Below are 18,351 nucleotides of genomic sequence, written 5' to 3' on the forward strand. Positions count from 1 at the left end.
TTTCTCTGCTATCACTAATGGTTGCCTGAGGAAGCAAGAGGATTAAGCAAAAGAAAGGCCCTTCAGGTGGATGGTGTTGTATTGGAGAGAAAATACATGCTGAGGTGTGACTTCAGATTGCCAATTACCAGACACAAATGGCTAAATGTGTTCATGTATTTATATGATGAAGTATATATGACTAATTTTTGCTTCAGTTAGTTAAAATATAATCATATTTTACTTGAGCAATGTTTTATTAAAATTTGGAAAAAAATATTACTAGAGAAACTGGCAGAAAATTAAAGGATTCTGGCCCTACACAACAACTTTTTAGCTTTCTAGAAACACATTTACAAGATTTTCTTTTTTGTTTGTTTGTTTTGTTCTGGGATTTTTTAAAATTTTTTTTTCCTTAAGAAGAGAAAAGATCTAATCTAGCACAGTCTTCCTGAACTGAGAATACATTTAAATTCAATGTAGTATGCCCGTTGAATTCAAGTTGGTGAGCTATGGTAATTCATTTTGCTGTAGAGAAAGTCGGTCATTGCTTATGAATATGCAAGCTGAACAGACTTTTAAATTAACTGATTACAGAAGGTCAGTTAGAAATAATCATTCTGTCTGATAATGCAGTTTCATATTTGATTAAATTCGAGGCTGTGAATTCTATAATAATTTATAATTGTACTTTTCTCCAATGGGATTAGTTTAAGTTTAAGACCCTGCAGGTTCTTTCCTTCAGAAGGTGTTGTTGGGACGAAGACATGTCTTTGCATTCAGGGTAATTTCCAAAGGATCTATTCTCTTCCCCAAACAGGAAAAGGCGCAAGATGTATTTTCTTCTCTTTTTACTGGTTTATGTTTCTGCCTGTGTTTGTTTCAAAACCTCTGTTTGTTTTACTCATTCTTTACATGTTTTTGTCTGTGTTTCTTGCCATCTTCCATCTCTGATCCTCAGGCAGATCAAATCATTTTTTTTGAAGATAACTACAGAAATAATAGTTCAAATTGTCTTTTGTTTGGAGTATTAGTGTTCATACAGTTCTACATTAATTTTGCTGCATACCTGTCTCGCCAGAGATGTACCCTTTAGTTGTGTAAAGGAACCAAATGAGTGCTTTTCCTATGCTGTTTTTTTTAGAAGAGGTAACTAATTTGCATTACTTTGTCTGAAATAATAATAATTTTTTTTTCCAATGGATTTTGGTTTTCACAATGGTATTTTGTAAATGTTTTCTTTGGGGACTGCATTTTCAATGCCTTATAAACTCTCTTGTAGTACGAATGTGGAAATAAAGATGGAAATACTGCTTGGCCAGAGAGATTTACCATGTGGTATATTGATTTTAATTTATGAGATTTTGGGAGGGGAAAAAACAATTAGAAGAAAACGGTTCTGCATGTGCCACCCAACAGTAAATGCTCAAGGGATGTTAGCGGACACTGTCCAAAACATTAGCTATGAAGGTTCTGCCTCTTTGCTGTAGCCACTTGCTTTGACAGAAAACAAAAATATCCAGAAATTGATATGAGTGAGACTTGCTATTTAAAAAGGGACTCTTGAGGTAAAGCATTAACATTGAGACAGTGATCTACTCTTCTGTCCACTGAGGGTCTGAGGAGTTGGAGTCTTTTTGCACTACTGTCAGTGCATGATGAGTAAGTCTTTAGATAAAAGATGAGTGTGCATCTGTCTTGTGTTGAAATTAATCTCATGTTCATGCTTTGTTCCTTTCACTTGCCATGTGTACCCCTGATAACAGCCTCCCAAGGGCAAAAAAATCCTGTGTACTAACATGGATTAACTAATAATTAGTGCATGGGATTCCCTATCTCAGGATTTGTACATTCTGAGGGAATTAAGAAATTCTTTCTTACAACAGGTAAAGGTACCATCTACTTTCTGGGAGAGATATGTTGGCAGGTCTGGAAAGGAACAAAACTTGCTCTAACCCCTCAGCAAGGTACCACAAGAAATACTTAAGCATTCCAGGTCTTTAGGAGATTAGTTAGGTAGTATTGTACTCTCTTGCTTGGGAGAGTAGGCACTTGTATCTTTTAAGGGTCTGATTTTCTTCTCTGTGGGGGAAGCTGGCAGACTTTTTCAGGAAGAGCACACAACTCAAAAGTGCTCTTCTGGGCTCGATTACTGCATCTTCAGAGAACCTTTAACTTACAAAGATCATCTATCTCTTATCTGCTCCTGCAGCAGGACGTTGGAGTGATTTGTAGTAACCTTTGGAAGTTGATTTCATTCCTTTATCAGTGAATGGTACTTGAGAGGCAGTGGTGCATTTATTCTAGGTGAATGCAGAAGAGTGTTCTCCGTGTGTCAGATTTCCTGGGGTTTATTTTAGAGTCATCTTGGATATGGGATCATTGAATCAAGAGTCACGCACACTGTGTGCCTAGTGGAAGAAAAGAGGGAAAATAATTTTATAAAAAAAATATAAGATGTTTTTCTGAATGCAGAATTCATTTCTTACTATATTGTTTTCCTGCTGTGTATTTTCATGCTGATTCAAGGCCTTCGGGTATTTGAGATTTCAGTTAAGCATTTATAAGCTGTTGTAATTTCTCCATCCAGTTTTCACCACTTCTCACTGAAAATAAAAAAATGAAATAAATATTGTAAATATTGACTATCCCAAGCTTTGCTTTATGCCAACTCTTATGTATTATACACAATAGCTAGTAGAGCACACAGGGTCTGTAAGTTCTTTGGTTGTATTTGCAATGACAAAAGTGCTCCTGCATTGAACTATTTTTATGATGTGTTAAGTTTTGATGTTTGCTTGTGCCCAAAAATGATCATTTGAAGCAGATCACTCCAGAAAGTTGTTCCAGTGGTGCTTTGGGGGAGGGGAATATGAAGAACTTGTGAAAATACGATGACAAGTAGATGGCATGTAGGTTTACAGTGATTGACTTGAAACTGCAGCCTGTAGGATGTTTAAGTGCTGGCTGCTAAGAAACTGAAGCCTTTGAAGTTATAACACTCCAGCCCTGCAAATACTGTGAAAAATATCTGTTGATAGAAAGATGTGAGCATATGGCAGATAATTATCCTGTGCCTTTTTCTGTGAGCAATTTCCCTGTGGTGGTCCATTAAGACTATAGCAAACAGGGACTGAAACCAGATATCCCAGTTTCTAGATTAATGCTGCAACCACTGGAACCGTATCTCCTCTGTAAATGCAGCTGATACCACAGTGTGATCTTTCTCATTTCAGGTAAAAACTTATATTGGTACTGATTTTAAGCCACAGTAGGATGGAAGTTTTGTGCATGTGGTGTGCAGAGATATAAACAAAATGCAAATCTGTACTTACATTATTCTTTATGGTAATTCTGGGTGAGAGATTCTGTAGAAATGCATTACCACTGTTACAAGCTTAGGAGGTTTTGTTTACTGACATTTTCTCGTGAAAGTTAATTTTCTTGGTTAGAAATATAAAAGTACACTAACTTAAAATAAGATCTTGCTGTTGTTTCCTGTAGCATAGCCAGGAAAAACAGTTACAATCTGTCTTCTTTAAAATCACATTCCTGGAAGATATTCTGGCAACCTGGATATTTAAACACATTTCAAAGAAAAACAACTTCAAATCAATTAGAAATTGTTATCATATTTTCTTTCTGATAGTCTAGAATTATAGTTTGCTGCAGGCATAGCCTGGAGTTAAGAAATAAGCAATAACCTGTGAAGGAGGCTATGAATTAGCTGCTTATGGAACACTAGGTCCGTTATGTTCTAAAAAAGAGGGAACAGGTAATCACAACACTGAGTTGTTTGCACAGGTTCTTGATCCGCCTTTTTGAATGATGAAGGAAAGACTGCAAGGCACAAAATGTTCCAGAACAAAAATTAAATGTGGTTTCTTTGCTAATAGTTGAAAAGTATGGCTACTTTGGAAAGCTAAAGTCTGCGTGTCTTCGCTACTAGGGCTGAGAAGCTACTTTGTAGGGGGTTTTCACTTGCCTCGCCTCTACAGAAGTCTCATTAAAACTGGTACTGTCTGAATGCAAGTTTTCTTTGTCTCTTTTTGACATCCAGTTGGTGCCATTGCTATTCATTTAAATGAGTTACTGTTGAAATGGCTTAAATTACACTCTCTGTAGGTGGCCTTATAATACCTTTACTCTGCCTTTTTATAGAGACTTAAGGTTGAGTTCATTTTCTCAACACTTTGATCATGTCTTATGGTCCAAAAACCTTTCTGTATCAAACTGCTCACTTGCTATGCAGACACCTTCTGTCAGGAGACAGGATCAAGAGCCAGGGAATTCGAAGATTGACTTTGCACCCTTACAAAATCTGTGAGGTTACACTTCCTAGTGAAAGTTATGCTCTTTTGTAAGCTTATTTAAATTAATATCTGGCACATCTTCTGAACAGATCTCCTGATTCACTTGTAATTTCTCCAGTGTAGACAGTGGTCTGTTTGTGTTTGTGGTCTACTGGTCTCTGTATAATAATCGAATATTATTTTTCCATTTATATTGCCACACAGTGTGAGGTGAAGGGCAAAGTTAGTGGATGTGCATGCTATTCATTAGTTACTCTAAGGTCTGGATAACTATTTTCTCAAATAACTTTTCTTGAAACTTAGTCCAATAATGAAAAAAGTTAGCAATTTCCAGGGGAGCTTCTGCCACAAAAGAATATTCAGCTTCCTTATGTTGTATTGCCTTCTCACAAATAGGTAAATGATTATTGGCTACCTTCTGTAAGACCGTAGCAACAACTGCGTGGGCAGTGATGCTGCTGGAATCTGGTCTTTATCATATGGAAGTTCTCGTTCCATTACTTTTCCTGTAGAGCATTTTGAATCATTTTCCTAATTGGAAAATGGGGGATAGGCCAGCCATGGCAGCCGACATTACCAGGCTTTTGTCTTCACAAGAAAATACGTAGTTGTCTTCTGATGCTGCTAAACTTGCTACTAAAATAAACTGCTTAAGATGAGGTAACAGTTTACCTATTTAGAAAATGAAAGTTACACAAGTTGCAGTGTGACCAAGCCAAAACCCAATTAAAGAATTGAACTTAAGATCTGCAGTGTGGAGTTCCTCCTCATTTTAGTGGAGATTATGAAGAGAGATGTGAGCAGTGTCCAGACAGAAGAAATTTATTTAATTGAACCTCCATCTGTGTGCTGAGAAATGATAGGTAATTTCTTCCATGATATGCTGATAACATTAAAAATGGACATAACAAATCCAATATGTGCATGTAAGCCTTCATGTGAGATGGGCATGAGTGCAGAACTAGTTGCAGATGCATAGTTTGAGTTGGTTCTTATATGTTGTTGGACAGTGGGTCGCTTTCAGTCTATCTGAGTAACTCCTGAATAACTTAGGAAGTATACACTACAGAGTTCACTTAAAGATATCTGTTGGCAAACAAGGCAAGGAATTGGATCCAAGTCTGGATTTCTTTATTTTAAATATATTAATGATTGTTCTATTAAATTTGATTAACTCTCTGAAAAGTCTGTGGAAATCTCATTTCAAATTGAAAAAGATTTATTGAGTGAAATGTGTAACTTAGTCTGTCAGTACCCTAGTCAGCGTGCTAATTTTTTTTAATATAAAATTAATTTTAATTGCAATTTTATAGCAATTTACGATTAAAAAAAAGTCTTTTTTCAGCATGCATGTGATTTTGGTAAAATGATGTAGATGCTCTGGTGAGCAGAGGAGAAGAAGGAAATGTTGATAGGAGCCACAGAAAGCCACAAGTCTTGCTGTATACATATTTGCTGGTTATTTCTTCAACTGGATTTTTCATACCTGCCAGGTTTCAACAATTTGTCTTTAGAATATAAGGTTATGGATGTTTTGTGATTTCCAGGGTTTTTCTGAGGCCATAACAACTAAAACTCATAATTTTGAAGTTACATTCAGAGCGTAATTCTTCTGCAGATATGAGTTTTGTGGCAAAACTTGGAGCCATGGAACACAGAAACACTGGAAGCTTGCTCTATTCTTCTAATGCTTTAAATTCTTTAAAATACCCTTTCTTAAAAAGCTGCATTGGCTACAGTTGGAATAGAGCCTTCAGGCAAACAATCAAAATGAAGCACACAGGCTGCTACTCCTACTTTTGCTCCAAAGCCTTCAGTTTAAGATTTTGCTGATTAAAACAGCTTCCAAAATCTTGTAGCGAATACAATACTGCATTGCTATATAAAATTTTATCTGTAAAGGAGATCAGTTTATTGCTGCAGGGACACTACTCTCACTACATTGACTAAAGTGACAAATTGCAGAATTTGGGTTGGAAAGGACATTAAAGATCACATAGTTTCAATACCCCTGCCATGAACAGGGGAACGCCTTCCACTGGATCAGGTTGCTCAAAGCCTCATCCAACCTCCTTGCATCTTCTCAGAAAAATCATTATAATGTTAAAGCAATTAAGACATTCTACAAGGAATCAACTTGATAAATATTAAATTCTGCTTTAGTTTGGTTTCCACAGTTACAGGTAGTTGCTTACTTTGTCTTTGATTTCTAAACTAGAAGGAAGATTAAAGAAGGTACAATTTGAAACTGAGAGAACAATGTAGCACATATTTTGACATACTGTTGAAATTGTATCACAATTAAATGGTTTAAAAGTACTTTCAGGTGAATGAACTTAGGGGAAATAAGCAACACTGAAAGATATGTAAAAAGAAATTTCGTACATAATTATGTCATTGTATTCAGAAATGTTTGTGAAAATTCATAAATTTACATTTTCTGAAAAGAACAGCACTACTGCAAAGTTAACAGAATGGCTAGAATGTAATGGCCAATTGCCAAATAACGAGCACTACAATAATACAATTCCCAGGTTAAAAAGTGGTGTTTATTGAAATTAGAACTTGTGTTACAGAAAATGTGTGTAACCATTGTATATTTATTCTTTCATTAGTGAAAATCCATTGTAATTGATGTATGTTTTGGGTGGCTAGTTGAATTTTTCTCCACGTGATTTGTTTTTATAACCAGTTCACACTTTGTCTAAATCTTTGTTACTGAATGAAAGGTATTTAATAAGGATCCTACAGTCAAATAATTCATTTTAATTCTTGTAGCTTTAGGGCAATACAGTATAACTACTGTTTTGATGCAGTGTTCTTGAACTCTTTAAGAGAGCAATACTCTAGCTTCATGCTGGACAAATGACAATGGATTTCCTCTTGCTCTTTTTTTTTGTTCTGTAGTGTAACGTTATTTAAAAAACAAAAGGTTCAGTTGCATTTAGGTCAATTATTAAAATATTGTTGGTCATTTCCTTTGACAGAACATTTCTGTTGTGTTATACCAATGTCATTAGGAGGAAAGGTTATTCCTACTTGTCTGGCTGATATCAATACATACTGGCATATTACATCCTCTGGCTTTTTGGAAATGCTTTATTTGAGCAGCAGCTTGGGAACAGGAAATTTAAGGTTATACACAGTCTAGCTTCAGACTGTGGGACAGAAAAATGTGTCTCCTAGAAGACACTGTCTGCCTGACAGATTTTCTTTAGTATTTCGTAGCATTGGATAAGCTTAAATATGTTCAAGTTGGGAAGAAATTTTCACCAGCTGTAGATGGCAAACAAAGTAGAACAAAGCTTTTGGTCACTTTGTAGTATGTATTTAGGAACTTAAATAAAATGTGTTAGTAGGTCCCCTATTTGCCAGTTGCTCAGGAATATATTGTAGTTTATCTTTTAAGGTATGGCGATGATAATATTGCCATTTAATAGGTATTCTTACTGTCTAGGAGGGAAAAACAGAACAGAGTACTTCTACTTCAAGCTGTGTTCAAATGTGGAGTCTATGACACTTCTAAAGGCATAAGTTCAAGGATAGTATTTTAGCCACACTGACAGCACTTTCTACCAGAATCACAGTAAGCAGGAGAATAGGAGTACAATTTAATCCCGTATCTGTTCGTTGAACTGTTCATTCATCCATGTAAATCAAAGGAAATTGTGATCAGCAGTTATGTCCTGTTGTGTTTCTGAAGATGAGCCTGTCAGTCTTGGGTAAATCTCTAAATTATGTAAACATCAGATCTTTTACAAATCTGTACTCTAGAGGAAAGTGTTCCCCTGGGTGCTCCGTCCACACTCTATGATTTTCTTTTTTTTTTTTTTTTTTATCAAAGCAAAACCAATGTCTATGTTTCTGAAGAATGAGAGTACCACCTTCCAAAACTATTTTCCCCAACCATGTTCTTTTTGTGTGTGTGACAGAAATGTATGGTTTTCATCCTAATCACAGGAGTGGGTGATGCATAGACAGTTAAAGTAGCTCTACAACCATAGTCATCCAAAAATTTTTAATCATGTTGCTAAAAGTCATGACATTGGTCTAAAAAACATGTTTATGAGGTAGAAAAAGGTTTGTATTTCTAAATAATACTTCTTTTATTTTGCTCTCGCTTTTTCTGTGTGTAGGTAGTGCATACACAGATTTCTTTGCCTATTTAGTAGCTATTAACTGAAATGAGAAGGAATGGAAGGGATGGGTAGAATGTAGCTGACGTTTTCTTAAAATTGATCCCTTCAGGGGGACTTCAGGAAAAACAACGTGTGATAAGATTTGAGATAAAACTGCCTTAGTAAACTTTATTGATTTTTTTTTTTTCCTCCAAAAAACCCACAAGATTTTCAGGGAAGCAATATATATTTCATGTTGCTTTCACTGACAGATTAGATGTGTATGTTTTAAGTGATGATGTTGAAAATGAGAAATTCATTTTGGTAACATCTTGATAAATATGATCTCAGAAGGAAACACATATTAAGTTGTGGAAAGAGAAATGCTTGAAGTATTAAGCCATCATACATGTATACCAAAGTCTGCATAAAACCATTCCAAAGAGATATATCATGAACTATAGTCATCGGAGATAGTAAAACTTATAACCCTTTTTAACAGAAATAGCCACATGGTTAAAGATTATGCTACAAGTAGATTTGATAAGATTCTCTCTTTCAGTTTGAGCTTTTTGTAAACCTCTTCATAGAATCAAGAAATAGCTGAGGTTGGAAAGAGCCTTTAGAGATCACCTAGGTCAGCCCCACTGCCTGGGCAAGTTTCATTTAGAGCAGGCTGTCCAGGATCTTATCCAGTCAAGTTTTGAGTATCTCCAAGGATGGAGACTCTATAATCTCTCTGTGCAACCTGTTCCCTCGTATTTATTAGTTTTGTTGTTACACAAAATATAAATAGCTTGTATATTTTAGAGGATTTTTTATCTAGCTTCATCCATTTACTTAACCTAGACTAAGAAACAATTTTTTTTTACGTATTTGAATACAAGGCCACCTTAAGATTTCTACTAAAAAGTACAGAAATGTTTTCTGTCCTTTCATTGCAGAAAATGCTGCTTACCAAAGCAGTTTTGTTTACTGAAGAGGCAAAAATGGGCTAATGCTTTTTTTTTTGTCCTTGCCGAAGGATGTAAATTATGCATATAATTTGTTTCTTAAATGTTTGCAACTTCCATAACAAAAGTAGCCATGCCATCTGTGATTACTTTGAGTTCAGATACTGATAAGTAATTTTATTTGAAGCTACTGTATTGTATCTTCACTTAGTTATAAAATACAGCCATCTTTGCAATTTCTAAGGATCTAATGTTAACTGTACAATCCATACCATTTCAAATGCTGTTGCAGGTAGTTTGTTGTCATATGTCTGTGTGATATACAGAAATGCAGAATAGTTTTGCTCCTACTCAAAACTGACCAAAAGCCATAACTATGTTTGCGTGCCCTGAGCTTGTATCAAGATGACCTGTTGAGGACTTAAGTGCAAAGCATATGGGCTTTTGATTCAGAACTGTCTTGTGTCTTGTCAGCATGAAGTTACAGAGTGAGCTCTCATCTGCCCTTAACGTAGATCCATTCTAGGTCAACCAGATGTACGCATGCAACACTGATCGTGTTAGATATGGTTTGTAACACAAAAACCCTTCCCGAATAAAACTAACTGTGCATGGAAGGCTGATCTAAGCCAATGTTAGAGTAGTTGAACTGAGAGATAACATTACTATTGTGCTGCTGACACAGTTACCTTCATTGTGTGTTTCTGTTAACTGTGTTTCTTGATATACAGTCAGCTTGTAATAAAAATTTATGCCAGACACACTGAAGAGACTAGGGTAGGGGTGGTGTTTGTGTTCAGGGGTTGAATCAAGGTAACTGTAGTGAAGAGTCAAGATGAAGTAAAGCACAAAGTTGAGGCAACAGAAGAGGACCCATTTGTTCCATTACTGTCAACACTTTATCCACTATTTGAATAACGGAGCAGGTAATTTCTGTAGTTGATGGCAATTGGCAATTTGGCATATTCACTTTGCACGCTGCTTTCTGAGTCCGATGCTGTACAGGGTTGTATTTATCTGATCTCAATGTTTCAAATCAGTTTTAATTGTTTTATTTCAAACTTTTCAAGTTCTCACGTGCAACAGTATAATTATAGGGAAGAATGGAATGGTAATTTGGGCCCGTCTATACCTAAGAGTAGCCATGTTGCCAGTTTTTTGGTAGGACCCTATAAGGACTTTCACTTGACATTAAGACTTGCTTTTGCTGTTTGACCGGGATTTCCTCCAGAGCATGATACAACCTTTGTACTTAATATTATTGCTTAGTTTTGTCACAAAGCTTCCACATGCATTATGTGCCTTTGGCATCTGTATGGAAGGAGGAGTGCTTGTCTCTCTATTGCTGTAAACAATTTTGGTCTCTGTTCTTTTCTAATTCAATAGAATTTAGCTTCTTGGAATCCTTCAAATCCTGAATGCCTCTTGCTTGTTGTGAAGGAGCTTGTGCAGCAGTATCACCAATTTCAGTGCAGCCGATTACGTGAGAGCTCTCGTCTCATGTTTGAATATCAGACTTTACTTGAAGAGCCCCAATATGGAGAAAACATGGAAATCTATGCTGGCAAAAAGAATAACTGGGTAAGTAGTAAGAGTGTATCTGCTAAATGCTTTTAGTGATCCTTTCATTTTAATGAATACAGCTCTTGACTTTGAAAACTTGAATTATTTCTGTGGCTGTCCATGCTTTATTTTTCCAGTGGAGAAAACTTAAGTTTGACTTCAGCTCACTTCCTGTACTATTTTGTGCATTGCTGTCATTCCACTACCTTGGTTGAACCAGATTGACAGATGAGTAGCTGTTTTTCAACCTGATATTAGTTCATCAGATTTGAGATGCAAACCGTTGAAAAGTCTGTGCGATATTTACCAGGGCATGGTACAATGTTCTGTGGAAGTTTGAGTTAGCTCTGAAGATTTGAGAGGCAGAATAATAGTGTTGGAATGACACCCTGCCCAGAAAAGCAGCCTGCTTATGAGTAGGATGTATTAGGGTATGGTTCCACAATACAATTGAGTTGACTCATTTGGTAGCTGTAGCTGCCTATATCTCTCTGGCATTTCTCTAAGCTGAGATGACTTGTTACAAGAACCTAAACTGGAGAGGGGAAAAAAAAAAAGACTAATTTTCTGCAGTGATGGTGAGATGGGCTAGAGCAGCGACTTTGTAGGGCCATGTCTTCATATGGCAATCTGACATTTAACTGGCTTATCTGTTTCCTGAAGCTCTATCTTTCTCATTTTGTGCCATACTGTATGGAAACATTCTATGCATACCATCTCTGCCTTCTAAAGTGAGGCTTTTGGCAATATAGACATTTTGGTTAGTGTGTGATTTTATTTTTGTAATAAAAATAAAAGAGAGCTAGCTTTGCAGAAATCAGGTTTTGTTCTGCTGGTAATGTATTTATTATGGCAACTTTGGAGTAAACAATATCAGGACATATGTAACTGTGTTTATGCTGAATATGTTACCCTCTTGCTTCCAGCAAAAGCATACTCTTAAGGTATACTGGCCTTCAGAAGCAGTATCTTCTGAAATAGATGCAGTCTGAAAACTGATGATAATTCTTGTCACCAGACCTAGAATTCAGTCTTATGTCATTTTTAGCATCCTTGAGTTACAGGGGATGCAAGGATGTTTACTTTACAACTTGCAGTACTTATATTCATCTGTTTTTCTTTTTGTAGACAAGTCATCTAAGCTTTTTCATTTTAAGACAAGTAAAATTTTATCAGAGAATTTCACATCTTTTTTTAAACGTTCATAAATCAGAATACTTCATTGAAATTAATTTATTCTTAAATGTTATTCTTTATAGCTGGCATTACAAACAACTTGCCACATCTGTAAATATCATGAGTCTGGTTTATTGAAATGCAGAAGGCTTTCTGAACTGTACTTATCATAATTTTTGGCAGCTGCGAAAGCTGTACTCAAGATTGTAGTAAACTGGCTGGTTTTTTCCTTTTTTTCTAATGGGAAAACCGTGTCTACTGAAGCCCTTAGGAATCTTTCCTCAGTCTTTGGTAACTGAATAAAGAACTTTTTTTGCATTTGAAAATCAGTTTTAGTTAAAAAATATTCCAATAAAATATTTTGAGGCAAATTCTTTTAATTATTGCAGAGATATTTGAGGTTTTTGTAGCACATACTTTGTTTTTGAAGTTTACATTCTCTTATCAAGAAGACTCCGAGGATCTCATATGGAGGTTTTATGGATCTGGTAAATACAAGGCAGAGGCTGTCTTGAAATCATTGAAATTTGTGTTGCATTGTCTGAGGAATCAATAGGGGCTCAGCAGACTTCTGAAACAATCATTTATGAACGAACCTCACACAGTGTTATGAAAACAATCAGCTTAAATGTATGACTTAATAAAGAAAGAAAAGGACTTTGAAGAAAAGGCCTCTAATTTCCTGAAGTGATGTCCAAGTTAAGATCTGTGACAAATGGACAAATTCTTATCTAGCTTAGTAGTTTTATGTTGGCAGAGTACCAGCTGATACAGATGCCCATTAACTCTCTAATCTTTCAGTGCCGTGGCCAGAAATTCATCTAAGCGGACCTGATGGCTGTGACCAGCTGGTTGGGGCTGGGGAGGGGAGCACCATGGACAGGGACTGCTCCCTGCCTGTCCAGAACAGTTTTAGAAGTAATACATTGCAAAATAATATGGATTGAATGACATAAAAGATCTAAGACTGCAAGTCTGTAGTTACTTCCACATCCTGGAGCAGCTGATGTTTCAGTCAGAGGCCATTCATCTGTTCAGTGGCCCTCCCAGTTCATCAGGCTTGATATTTTACCAGAAACAAATTTCTGGATTTTATGGCAAATGTTTTATGGCAAATGTTTTATGGCATTTATTTGGAAGCTAAGTCCAGACAAAAATCATTATCTCTAATGTCCATTTCAGTCTGAATGAAAAGCAAGTGCCTTGACTGTCATCAAAGCAGTATTTGTGTTACACATGCACAAGAAGTCAGTGATTTTTCTGCATACATTATTAATGCAGCATCAGAAATTTGACTTCTTTCTTCACAAATAGTGTTGTCAGGAAAGGTTTCAGAGCCTTTAATGTAATATATGCTCACTTTTTGTTGCATAGTGTTTCTGTATGACATTGCCTTGTCTCCATTATGTGACTACCAGGGATAAATTTTTAGGACAATTCTGAGCTAGCTGGCAGCAGCGTGGATTAGAACTTAACAGCATGCAAACCCTTTTGGCAAACGATGTAACTGGCAAGGTAGCCTTGGAAAGATTTTGGTTGCATTCAAGATCTTGTTTAGTGATAGAAAGAGTTATATCTAGTTTATGCCTGATACATAGACCAAGAAACAAATTGGCACTGATATCAGCATTGCTTTATTGAACATCTGCCTAATACAGCATCTCTGTCTATATGTGCTTAATTTCTTGGGATGAAATCTTTGCTTACTTTACGTGTAAAATTAATTGAAGTAATCCAGATCTGTAGATTTTTTTTCCTTCTCAGTTTTATGCTATATCAGTACCATAGGAAAACTTAACTCAGCAAACGGTCATTTATATTCCTAAAATGCCCTGCTTAGCAGCTTACTCATTTTGGAATGCCAATTTCCGTTGATTTTTCACCTGCAGTACATTCTCAGAGAGGCTTGTGCATCTACAAACTTGTTTCCTTCAGTATGTTTTTCATCCAGTTCCTTTCTTGATCCATATGCATAGTAATTGGTGTGGTCCATCACTGTGGGGGTTTGTGGTCCGGTGGTATACAGCCAGTGACAACCTTGTGCTGAGCTCAAAGCAATTTGTGCATTAGCGCAGGAACTGAGAGGTGAGGTGAACGTACTGACTGTTTTGCAAAGACGTATGGCAAATTTTCAAGATCAATACAGGTGTTAAGACTTTGAATGTGTTCTTCTTGAAGAGTTGCTCTAGCCTTAGACAAGCTGTCCCTGTAGCTATGTGGAGTTCTTGTGATATTTACTAAACATAGTAATGCAGTGGCCCGAAAACCATCCCTTTCACATCTGTGCGCTTTATAAACCCTCAAGTACTAAGGGTGACTGAGCACTGCCACGGGTTGCCCAGAGAGATTGCGGTATCTGCATCCTTAGAGATATTCAAAAGCTGTCTGAACATGGTCCCAGGCAACCTGTTTGTTGTCCAGATCCTCTATATCTGTTCCATGGGTTACTGCTGCGTTTTACTGAAAGGACACTTTCGTTATTTCAGATGCATTATGGGCTTTTGCCTACTACAAGGTACAGCTGTATACAAGATGAAGAAGATGGTGTGTAAATCTGCTGTAGTATTTACATTCACCTTTTTAATGAGAATTGCAGTATATACATTCACTGCAGATGGATGTACACTTTGTTAAATTTGCATATTGTGCATTTCTCGTTAAAAGTATTTTTCTTCTCACTTTGGCTGGCTCTGCAAAGCATTTAAGATAGCAAAATGAAAATATGGTAGCTATAACTGTGTTCAAGGAACAGTAAAGTAGTACATGTGTGTAACTGTGGGAGAATGAACACTGTATATTCACAGAACTTTGATTTTCTCCTTGCCTGTTAAAATGAAGTACTTTTAAAAATTGTGTGTTATCACATAACTGAGTAGCATAAGTATGCAAAGATACGGCAGTGTTAAAACTGAAAAAAGTTAGGCTACCTTGTCTCAAGGCATCCTGATTTTTTGTACTTAACTGATAATGTTTAATGCATTTTGTACTGCTCATTCAACATTACAAATATAACTGCTGTATGGTCACTTTACTGAATTAAATTGGAGATGACAAAAAATTAATACAGAGGAAATCAGGCAAGCATTTGTTTTTCAAAAAGAATCAACTTCATTGCTTCATAACCAGGTGGACAAAGTCTGGGTTTGAGGAAGTGTATGAAACAGAAAGGAAATCCTTTCCATTTCCTTTGCATACACGTTATGCATAAAAAAGAGCAATGTGAAGGGGACGCTTGGCAGACTTTCAGTAAACGGTTGTTTAGGTGTTAAAATTCCCATAATTCTGAAAACAAATTACATACAACAAACGTTCTACTTCAGTTCTTTCCGCTATATTTATTCAGAGGACACTTTTGATACATTCTCACCTTACTAAATGCAAATCCTCTTACGTATACCTGCAATGTTTGTGAAGATGCCTGTGTTTTATCTATGCACTCTTATAAATTTGTCAGGTTTTTAGGTTTACTTTCAGACCATTTGCAGGTCTTGCCAGACCTTTGTCCGGAAACAAGTACAGCCAAGATCCATCTATATTTAGGGCCTAACAAAGTATAGTCTGATTTTTGTCATGCACATTGTTGTATTCTAACTACTTTTTGCTGTTGACTTGCTGGCAATGATGTTTTTTGGGCTTTAAGATGATTTCTCATATAACATCTGTTAAATCCGTTAATTATTTTTTCCTCTTCAGTAATTCCATTAAGAAGTCTTGTTTTAAATCCCAACCCTTCTGTTTGGTATGAACTCTTACACATTTTTCTGGATAATATTTAATCCTCAGAATGTTCAATTACGGTTCTGTTTTAGATACCAGGTATCATTAGTGCTACCTTTATTTTCCACAGACTGGAGAATTCTCAGCTCGCTTCCTCTTGAAGTTGCCTGTAGATTTCAGCAATATTCCCACATACCTTCTCAAGGTAAAATGAATGTCTACGTTGACAATATTATTGAGAGAGCATGAATTATTGAAATGTTCTTAGTAATTATTTTGACTTTCCTGCCCTCCTCCTCTCCAAGAGTTTGAAAGTTTACTCTTTCTAAACTTGATTGGATTATGTTTTGGAAAGGTGATGTTAGACATAATGTTCTTTTTGCATGCTGTTTTACCAGGTAGTAAATGTACACCTGTCATTTTAAAGGACTTGCAGGATTTGGATTATTGCAGAAAATCACATACCATGCAAATATTCTGCGTTTTAGACGAAATGATAAGTAGCAAATTCTTGACCGTATCCAAGGTTTTATATTGTTTTGGGGAATAAATTCAAATATTTCCAGATAAATTCTTTTATATGAGTCTATCGAATATCAAGCTATGTAAATGCTGAGTTTTTTAATGAACAGTCCAGTTGTGCCAGTAGTATTGATAGTAGAAGCAGAATATCAAACTTAAATATACCATTTCTTAACACAGAATGCAAATACCAGTGACGTGAATTGAAGGTTTCGATGATTACCTTCCCTCACTGTTTACCACTAACACTAATTTGACCAGATTCTTTAGAAAGTAGGGCTATAGGGTATTGATGTGAGTTGGAAAAAAGTATTTCTTTGGTAAGAAGAAAAAGACAACAAAAAGCACAAAACAAAACAAAAAAAACTTACGACAGACTACTAACATTGAATAATTTGAATTGAGTAGTTTTCACAGCAGGAGGACAGTCACTCTTCAAGCAGTTAGTGTGGAATCCCATCATACAGTTACTATATCCAGAGAGTGCAATGAGCAGTCTGGGTTCTTTGTCTATTATTAATGTCAGAATGAAGTGCCAGAACTTCTACTGCAGACAAAGTTTGAGTCAGCTGATGTTACCAACACCCATCTTTCCTTTAAACTGCAAATCAGCCTTCTTACTCGGCTTTTTACTTTTCATTAATTGGAAATAAGAACAGCTATTTAATGTTTAGCAACAAAGATGTTGAGATACAAATGTCAATGAAGAACCCATTTCCTCCTTTATCATTAAAACTGTCTTCAACTATTGTTATTATAAAATTGCATCTGGACTGCAGGATAGGTGTGTTTAGCTTCTGAAAGACTCTGGAAAAAAGGAGACTGAGAATGTCTAATGTGAACTGTGCTGTCTGCTCCTGCCAGAACTCCCAAGTGCTATATTTTCCAGGAGCAACTTTAAATTGGTCAATAATTTCGAGTCAAGTGCATACCCCATGTGTTTAATAGCTTTGGTCACAGAGCTGTCAGCCCTGTGTTCAGCCTCTGGGGAAACTGCATGACTTGGAGGCTGCAAGGTGGTGTATGACTTACATAAGTCATCATGTAGGAACCCTGTGATTGAAGCAGATTCTACTTTTGTTGCTAAAGAGTAACATTTTAATGCATAACAGCATACTCCTCCTTAATTCCTTATCATGTTCGCTAAACATCTTCCAGGCTCTCTAAACGAGATTGGTATACCATGGATAAATCATCAGTGCTCCGCAAGTAGTTCCTGGAGCGTTGTTCACCTTGAATACCGAATGATTCATTAGTCTGAAGGAAAACGTGTATTTATTTTGCATGCATGTATAGATTGTGTGATGTGAAGAGGCACACACAGAAGGTAGTAGAGTCAAAGTTCCCAGTCTACCTTTATTTTAACATTTCTAAACTCTCAGTGTCTTAGCTCTGGGGCTTCAAAATTAATGTATTTTTGTATGTAACGGCCTGGATTTTTACAACAGCAGAGCATCCTTCTTGATGGACAATGTACTGATAAAATCCTTAGCTTTTTTATACAGACTTCTGCTGTGCAAACTGACAGGTTAACTGTCTGATGGGAAGGTGGTGTGTAGTTTGGATGAGTTGCTGCAGGAGAAGAAATACAATTTTCTTCCAGTAGTGTTTGTTGATGGCTCCAGCATCAGTTATGACAGAGAGTACCCTGTAGTCGGCATGGATCTTTTACCCCTCCTGCCTTTAGCTTCTTGTACTCTGACATTATCAGCTATATGAGTGTCATCTCTTATAGCAGCAATATAAAGGGAGGTAGAATTGGATCGATTCCACTGTGGTTAAATAATTATGCTTCAACTACTCCAAATTCATTTGGCTATTTTAAAAACATAATTTTTTAAGCTGTCCGGGTCTTATTCTTTTTTGTTGGTTTTTTTTTGGCATAAATAGATCTTTGATTTTTTGCAATAAAACAGCAGTTTATTTTCCATCATGTCTGAGAGTTATGCTGTCTTCAAAGCTATCTGCTGGATTATGATACACAATAGAGCATCTAATGATGCGGTAGAA

At 36.3% G+C, this 18,351-nt stretch overlaps 1 protein-coding gene across 1 annotated transcript in view; it reads left to right on the top strand.

Moving 5' to 3' along the window:
• Positions 1-18,351, top strand: part of BABAM2 (BRISC and BRCA1 A complex member 2) — a 173,380-nt gene that overhangs the window by 42,557 nt on the left and 112,472 nt on the right. Inside the window, exons 5-6 of the mRNA XM_054063781.1 lie at positions 10,750-10,944; positions 15,950-16,024. Coding sequence (XP_053919756.1) covers positions 10,750-10,944; positions 15,950-16,024 — 270 coding nt within the window. The remainder of the gene's footprint in view (positions 1-10,749; positions 10,945-15,949; positions 16,025-18,351) is intronic.

This window comes from Cuculus canorus, chromosome 3 (genome assembly GCF_017976375.1).
Source record: "Cuculus canorus isolate bCucCan1 chromosome 3, bCucCan1.pri, whole genome shotgun sequence".
Lineage (NCBI taxonomy): Eukaryota > Metazoa > Chordata > Aves > Cuculiformes > Cuculidae > Cuculus > Cuculus canorus.